The sequence below is a fragment of the Elephantulus edwardii genome, unplaced genomic scaffold, assembly GCF_000299155.1.
Source record: "Elephantulus edwardii isolate Elephantulus edwardi_28Jun2011 unplaced genomic scaffold, EleEdw1.0 scaffold00104, whole genome shotgun sequence".
Lineage (NCBI taxonomy): Eukaryota > Metazoa > Chordata > Mammalia > Macroscelidea > Macroscelididae > Elephantulus > Elephantulus edwardii.
In genome coordinates, this window is record NW_006399854.1 from 2,143,956 (window position 1) to 2,152,597 (window position 8,642).

At 40.1% G+C, this 8,642-nt stretch overlaps 1 protein-coding gene across 1 annotated transcript in view; it reads right to left on the reverse strand.

Annotated features, from left to right (window-relative positions):
* Window positions 1-620: 620 nt before the first annotated feature.
* The window catches only part of L3HYPDH (L-3-hydroxyproline dehydratase (trans-)), a 14,548-nt gene continuing 6,526 nt past the window's right edge, over window positions 621-8,642 (reverse strand). Inside the window, exons 2-5 of the mRNA XM_006891772.1 lie at window positions 5,696-5,865; window positions 3,251-3,373; window positions 1,419-1,556; window positions 621-746 (exon numbers count right to left, since the gene is read on the reverse strand). Of these exons, the coding sequence (XP_006891834.1) occupies window positions 621-746; window positions 1,419-1,556; window positions 3,251-3,373; window positions 5,696-5,865 (557 nt within the window). The remainder of the gene's footprint in view (window positions 747-1,418; window positions 1,557-3,250; window positions 3,374-5,695; window positions 5,866-8,642) is intronic.

Here is an 8,642-nt window from a genome sequence, read left to right on the forward strand (position 1 = left end):
ATTGCAATAGGGATAATTTTATTTTAAAAATCAGTTTTGCTGAAACAGTAGACAAGAGCCTTATAGACAGGTGTGAACTGTATGGAGGGTGGACCCTTTCCTGAAGGCAAGGATGCCCAAACTTTGTCTTTCCTATTTTGGACAAGTAGCTAGGTAAGATGACTGCTTTGAAAAGGACATCATGCTTGGAAAGATAAAGCGGTCAGTGAAGGAGAGGAAAAGCCCCAATAAGATGGACTGAGCAGTGACTTCAGCAGTGAGCTCTAGTGTCTCTGACGGTGAGGATGGCACAGGATGGGCAGTGTTCGTACCTCACAACAACAACAGTGACATCTTTGCCACAGAGTTTCCAAGGCTGTGCATCTTTATGGGCGCTGACTGCTACCATCAGCCTCTGTTAGCAGCTAAAGGGTCAAGGGCTCAGCTACATTACCATCAGTGGTCCTGAAGGATGAAGTATGCTGTTGTGCTGACTTTATATTTAGTCACAGAGCACTATTTTAGAAAGAATGAAAATTAGCTTACATGTACAAACATCAGATTCTGTTTTTCACATGATTTAGAGAAAGATTATTTATAGTGATTATCTTAAAAGAAAGCCTTAAAAGTCTTTGAAGAAGTCACTTGAGAAGAAATCCATCCTTCAGTGGGTCACCGTCTTCTACTATAAAGCTTGCTGTACCTGTATAATGGGCTTGTCCTGAGACTTCCACTATAACAGCTTTAAAATCACCACATGCTGTTTCCTGGTGGGGTGGGGGCAGGGGGTGAAGATACAGAAAAAAAGAAAATACAGGATTAAAATGCAGCACTGGTATTACATTGGGCCTGAAGTTTTTTTACTCATGGTTTTTATTATTTTAAAGAAACTCTAAATATTAACCCTACAGGAAATCTTTAGTAGAGAGACTGATGAGGCTTGTTTAGCAATAAAACAGAAAATTAAGTGGAAAAGAAAAAGACTAGGAACACAAAAACCTGTTAAGAGAACATCTTTTTTTTTTTTAAGAGAACATCTTAATTCATTGGTTGAATTCAGTTACTAGAGCAGAGAGCATAATGTAGACTTGTTGGACAGGCCTATTGTACACTGGTGACCAATGTACACAGGAAATGAGGAACAGAAGTGAGTTACTGACACCTTGGAAGTGAAAACAGTGATGTTATTAATAAAGACAGGAATGAGAGAAGGAGGAACTTATTTAAGAAGGAAGAAGGAACTTTTTAGTAAACTGAGATTGAACTCTAGGACAATCATGAGTGAAGCACAGGAGTCTCTGAGAAACCTGACCTAGTTTTATTGGTCTTCTCTGAGAAAATTCTCCTCTTATTGCTGGGTGAATAAACTTAAAACCGAAACTGGGATTCTTCAGTCCCATGCAGAACATTTATGAACGAGCTAAGGGTGTGTCACTCACCCTCACAGCCTTCCCGGTGAACACCGAGCCAGTTGCACTGCTTTTAAAGGGCCTGGCCTGGTTCAGTTCTAGAAGCCCTTTGTGATACTGTAAGGCAATCCGGGCTGTCACTCCTGAACCGGTAGGACTTCTGTCAACCTGTTACAAAACAAATGAAAATGTGTGTGAGCACATATTTATATATGTAAATGAAAAATAAAATGTGTGAGCTAGATCTTATATATAGTCTTTGAAGATTTTTTTTGGTATATTAAAGTTTAACATTACTATATAAATATAACATAAAAACTTAAACTGTGTAGAGTTCTTATGCATTTTATTAAAGGTTGATGTGGAAGTAAATTTCTATAAACTAGAATTGGCAATTATTTTAAAATTTCTTTAAGTCTAAAGAAAACTACATTATTGTGTACTACTCTATTATAAATCTTAATAAATTTCCCTTTAAATACCATTTGAAAATTATTTCTACCATCCCTTCAATTTAAAAATGTTTTAAAAAGCACAGAAGGAATTTATAAGGAGCTTGTAGTCTAAGATAGTAATTACTTTCATGCATGAATGAAACAGCAGACTAGAAAAATCTTCTGAGTAAAATACAAAAACAGAGAAAACTAACATTGGTGCCAAACTGCAAAGTAAGATAAATGCCTTACTTTTGTATCACTAAAGTGAGCAGAAATAAAAGTCCACTTCAAAAGAAGTCTCATACAAAAACACTGAGATACAAAAGGCCCAATTAAAAAACACCCTTCTTCCTTGTCTGAGTTCTGCACTTACCAAGAAATAAGTCAAAGTAGTAACTGAGGTTGAAAACAAAATACCAACTTTATTACTCATAAAGAATGCTGTTTGAGAGTCTGACCCAGTATGAAAACACCACACTCCAGTAAGGAGCAGAATAGAACACATATCCTCCGAGGCATCTTCTACACCTAATTGCTCTTCTCAAACTCCATCAGCTTAAGCCCCTGGCCCTTTGCAGGCACACCGAGAATGAGATGAACAGAGGTCAGGAGGATTATACTAGTGAGGCAGGAAATGTTACAATGGAGCAGCAGCATTTCTCCCACTTTAGATTTCTACTGTATCAAACACATTGTGCATCAAATAATACACCCAATGTACAACAGAGTCTCTAAGGAAATAAAATGTTTAACAAATGAGGCTGCTAACTGGAAAGTCAGCAGTTCAAATGCACTGACCCCTCCAAGGGGGAAAAATGAGCAATCTCCTGTTGTTTACATTTACAAACTCGGAAACCTGATGGAGTGTTATGTTAGGAGTCAGATCCGACTTGATGGCAGTGGGTCTGGGCTTGTGAAATAAAAGAAAACCATAGAGTTGTCATAGAACCAATCAAAAGATTTCAAAATTCCTGATAATGTGGAATCTGGATAGTTCATTTCTTTATACAGAGTATGTGGGGAACTTCCCTAGTGAAACAGGTGGTCTACTTAAAAAGTATATTCAATATTCACTTCTCTCTATAAAATTATTCTGTTGTCTAGCTCACAAGCACCTCATACTGATCACAAGTCATATATACATTCTGGCCACAAAGAAAAAGAAAGGATTCCCCACAATATGAGAATAGAAGTTTAGTTTGCCTAATGGAATACTTCTTAGGCTCTATATCCAACATTTTACCCATTATCTCATGTTATCTGTATGACAACAACTATGTAAGAGAGACCAAACAAGCCTTAGCCTCACCTCTTCTGAGATGGGGAAACTGGGACACAGAAAGGTGGAGGTGGCTAGCTGGGCAAAGAATACAAATTTAGTTCTGTATCATCCGGCTTTGAGGTTTGAAATTATTGTTTCAATACCTGCTCATCTGCAAACACACAGATGTTGGTAGTTGGTTCCTCACTATAAGTGTCCTTTCCATCTGTTAATATAGTTCCATAGAGAAAAGCCAGATCTTCACTCCCAGGATGAGTAATTTTAACCTGAAAATAAGAACAAAAACCATCTAGACAAAATAGTTTACTCAAACTGATCTTTATAAAAGATGCATTTGGGGAACTCTTAGACATAATATTGTATCCTTATCTATTATGGAATATCTCTTTAGAAAAGGTATCTCTGTAAATGTGTTTAGTTTAATTGGAAGTTAAAAGTCTTTATAGTACTTTTAATCCCTTCCAAGGAAGGTGTTCTGCACATAGCCTCTACAGCGCTATTTGAAAGCCTCTCACCTTGAACCTACATACTCTTTACATACCTAATACTGCAGGCCCTGGCAGAGAAACCATGTCATGCCAATGGGAAGGTATGCTCAGGTCCAAATGTGCAGTGCTTCCTGTACTTCTTGAGAGGTCTGATAGTTTTTAGAATGCCTGAGATTACTGTGATCTTTTAAACAACTGAATGAACTTGTGTTCTTAATATCCAATAAGCCCATCTAATATCAAGCCAAGAGGCCTCATAGTGGAGTTTTGTTCTCTATTTTAAAGGCTTTACTTTATCTTCACCCCTACAATAGCACTATTATATCAAATTCTTCACAGGTGGATTAATTTCCTAGGGTTGCCATAACAAAGTACCACAAATTTATTCTTATAGTTCTCAAGGGTTTATTGTTGTTCCATTTCAGATCACAGTGAACTAAACACTGTCTGGTACTGTGCTATCCACACAATCATTGCTACTTGGCCTGCTGCTGCAGTTATTGTGTCAGTTCATCTCACTGATGGTCTTTCTCTCCTCAACAACCTATGTTATGCAGATGATACAACCTTGCTTGCTGAAACTGAGGAGGACCTGAAGCATTTGTTGCAGAAGGTCGAAGACTGCAGTCTTTAAGATGGACTGAAGCTCAACATCAAGAAAACAAAGATTCTCACCACTGGGCCAATTGACAGCATCATGACAGAAGAAGAGATTTACTAAGATTATTAACAGCTTCCACTTTCTTGGTTCCATGATCAGCACTCTTGGCAACAGTACTCAGGAAATTTAAAAAAAAAAAAAGAACAAACAAATTGCATTGGGAAAGTCTGCAGTCAGTGACCTCTCCAGAGTACTGAAGAGCATCAAAGTCAGTCTGGGGACTAAGGTGCTCCTGATCCAGGCTATTGTCTTTTCAATTACTTGCTATGCATCAGAGAGCTGAACAATGGCTAAGAATGATAGAAGAATAATTGATGCCTTTGAGTTGTGGTTCTGGAGAAGAGTACTGAATATACCATGGACTGCTAAGAGAATAGGTTAATCCAAGAGAGAGTGAAACCAAGCTGCTCCTTGAAGGCAAGGATCCTGAAGCTCTATCTGACATAATCTGGGCATATTTCCAGGAAGGACCTATCCTTAGAGAAGGACCTGTCCTTGGAGAAGGACATCATTCTTCAAAGCATGGAAGGACAGCACAAGAGGAAGACCCTGGATAAGATGGACTGACACAGTGACTGGGGTAATGGGGGTAGTTGTATTGGAGACAATGAGACTGGCTCAGGATAAAGCAATGTCCAGAGCTGCTGTATATAGGATTGCTGTGTTGCTGGGGACTGGATGGTACATAACAACAACAACTACTATTTTATCAAGCTTTAGACTTTTCTCCAGAGACTAGTCCTTCCTGATAGCATGTCTGAAATGCATGACAAGTCTGGCCAGAAGTCTGAATTCAGGGCATCAGCTGACCATGTTCTTTCTTAAGTGTTTACAAGAAGAGCTTTCCTTGCTTTTCCCAACTTTTGGTGGTTTCTAGAAATGTATTCCCCAGTTATAGATTCCTTATTCTATTTGGTATCCATCTTCAACTCTTGTCTCTTGTGTGAGTCTATCTCCTCCCCTCATTTAATAAGGACACCATTAATATTGGATTAGGACCCTACTTTGTTATGACCTCATGCTTACTGACTGACAGCATCTTCAATGGCCCTATTTCCAAATAAGGTCACATTCACAGGTACTGAAGGTTAGATTTCAACATACCTTTTGGGGGGACCTGAGAAAGGTGAAGAGTCAAAGACAGGAAGACCCTCAAGAACACTGATTGGCACAATGACAGTAACAATGACAGGCTTGAGCATCATGAGGATGGCACAGGATAGGGTTAAGGGTCCGATCTCACGCTCATAAGGTAGCCATGAGACATATTCAATTTGATGGCACTTAACAGCAACAGCTATTCTTAGTACTGCTAATAACTTATATTTAATTTTCTTTATAAGGAACTCTGATGGCCAAGTGATAAGATTGGTGCAATAATTTCTATTTTCTTCATGTCACAAAGGAGTAATTGTTACTATGGCAGCAATTATACCTACCTGAGCCTTCACTGCTTCTGTCACAGCACTTGCTGCATCTACGAGGTCCTTTGTCTTTGCAGAACAAACGTTGAGTCCTAACTTTTCAGCACTGACAAAGGCATAAAATGTGCCACCATATGCAATGTCCACCACCACCTTTCCATGGCCTGGAACATCAACTGTGAGATCTGAAAAACATGTGTTTGAAATAAGTGTGTTAAATATATTTGTTTCTGGGAGGGTCACTCACTCATTCATTGCCTTCCAGTGAGAGCTGACTCATACCTCACCCTCTCCTGGGCTATTAGAGGCTGGAAATTACATGGAAAAAGACTGCTCATCTTTTTCCTGAGGAGCCACTTGATGGTAGAGTCAAACCATCAAGAGGTGAAGCTTTTGGGTTTGCAGTGCATCTCACTCCAGTCTGTGTCACCAGCTCCCTAAGGATCTTTTCACACTGATATATTTTATCTAAAGAATGTGATCTTTGTCCTTAGTCCATGAGAGACAACCTCTAAAACCTTGGAGTTTTTCCAGTGCCTTTGATGAGACCACATCTTGGAGTTTATGGTAATGAGGTTACTTAGGTTGGCCAGGTGAGAAGACCCACTTCACATCAGTCAACCTTGGTGGAAGGAGTTAACTCAGTAAGTTATTATTGTGTACCATTGAGTTGGGACCAACTTCAGAGGTTTTCAGAGGCAGTAAATTGCTTGGGAGTTGCCTGCCCTTCTTTCTGGCTTGGAGCAGGTGGTGGATTTAAACCATGTGCCTTTGGGTTGACAGCACAATTCTTTACCATTAGACCATAAGAGCTCCTTGATTCAACCAATTAATGCCTACAAAATAAGTCTCCAACACAAGCCTGGATATGGAAGATCTATGAGCTTCCTGGATGGTGAAAGTTAACCATGCAAATGGTGGGTTAAAGTCCATTTTTGGAACATGGAAACCCTTTGTTGAGAACCCTCTTGAACCTTAACCTGTATGTCTCTTCATCTGCATCCTTCCTGTTATAATAAAATTGTCATTTTAAGTATAGTGTTTTCCTGAGGTTTTTAAGCCATTATCAAGCCCATGGGGCAAGTGGGAGCCAGCAAGTTAGAAGTATGGTACGTATCTTGAAGTAGTAGAGGAGAATCCCCAAATTTGTAGTTAGAAGGTTAAAGCGAGAAGTGAAGAAAGCCCTTGAGATCTCCCAGGCTGTCACTGGCATTCTGAAGGGAGAATGGTAAAACTCCAAATGTAACTGGAGTCTCAAGTTCTAGCCAGTCCAGAGGACTATGCCCTTTATGCTGGGCTTGCTCTCAAAGTGCTATATAAGCAGAGAAGTAGAACTTCTAGCAGGTTAATTTGAATAATTCACACATTTGGGCTCAGATAAGTGGGATTTAATATCTTCATATCCATGATGAAAAGGAGTGCATCCTATGTACAAGCACTTTGCATATATTAGCACCTTACCTCTGAGAGTTATGTGCTGTTGAGTTGGAACTGACACAGAGCTGACTCTCCAGCCAGTATTCAGAGACTTAAATTGCAAGGGAGGAGACTGTCCATCTTTCTCCAGTAGTGCAGCTGGTAGGTTCAAACCACTTGCCTTAGGGTTGGCAGCATTACTTCTTACCTCTAGGCCAAAAAAGCTACTGTATTGTTGTTTTGTGGGGTTGAGTCACCTGCAACTCACAGTGACCCTATGTGCAACAGCCCTAAACCCTGCTCTACCCTGTGCCAATCTCACTGTCTCTGACACACATACCCACATTTCCCCAGTCACTGAATCAATCGATCTCATTAAGGGTTTTCCTCTCCTGCACTGTCCCTGCACCCTCCCAAGCATGATGTCCCGCCCCTCCTTGCAACATGTCCAAAGTATGTCACATGAAACTTCTGAATCCTTGCCTCCAAGAAACAGCCTGGTTTAACCCTCTCCAGGATGAACCTATTTGTTGCCTTAGCAGTCTATGAAGAATATTCAATACTCTTCTCCAACTCCACAGCTCAAAGGCATCACTTCTCCTTCTGTCATCCCTAGTCATTGTCCAGCTCTCTGATGCATAGCAAGTGATTGCAAAGACCATGGCCTGTATCAGGCACACCTTAGTCTCCACACTGAAATCACTGCTCTTAAGTAATTTGGAGAGGTCCCTGATAAATGACTTTACCAAGGCAATATGTCTTTTAATTTCCTGGCTGTTTGTGTCAAGAGTGTTGATTGTGGAGCCAAGCAAACTAAAGCTATTAACAATCTCAATCTCTTCACCATCTATCTATCATGATGCTGCCAGGTAGCCCAGTGGTGAGAATCTTTGTTTTCTTGATATTGAGCTTCAACCTGTATTGAAGGCTACAGTCCTTGACCCTCTGCAGCAAGCGCTTCAGGTCCTCCTCAGTTTCAGCAAGCAGGGTCATATCATCTACATAACACAGGGTGGGGCCAACACTGAAACTATTGGTTATTTCTTCAATTGGGGAAATATCTTGCATCCGCTTTTTTCCGTAAAATGCTTGTCTGTCAGATATTGTTCTAAATCTGAGCACTGAGATTAAGATAGGCTAAGAATAAGGATTGGTCATTGACTTCTGAAATAGCAGGCCTTTGAAAACAGTACAATAGACCACCCTTAGACAGGGCAATTGAGGTAGAGCTCTCAAATATGGAAACATATGTATTTTGGGTTTTTTTTAATCAAGAGGAGTCAGTCCTTGGAGGATACATGGTTGGAAAAGTAGAGGGTCAGTGAATGAGAAGGGCGCTCTGGTGGCCTCCTATGTAGGGAGCTGTGCTGCTAACCTAGAGGCTGCATCTCTCGTGTGGTTTGAATCCACTCATGGCTTTATGAACGAAACATGGGAAACCCCTTCTTGTGCAATTTATAGCCTTGGAAACCTGATGGAGACTCAGCTATACATTTGTTCCAACCAATTTATAGCCTTGGAAACCTGATGGAGACTCAGCTATACA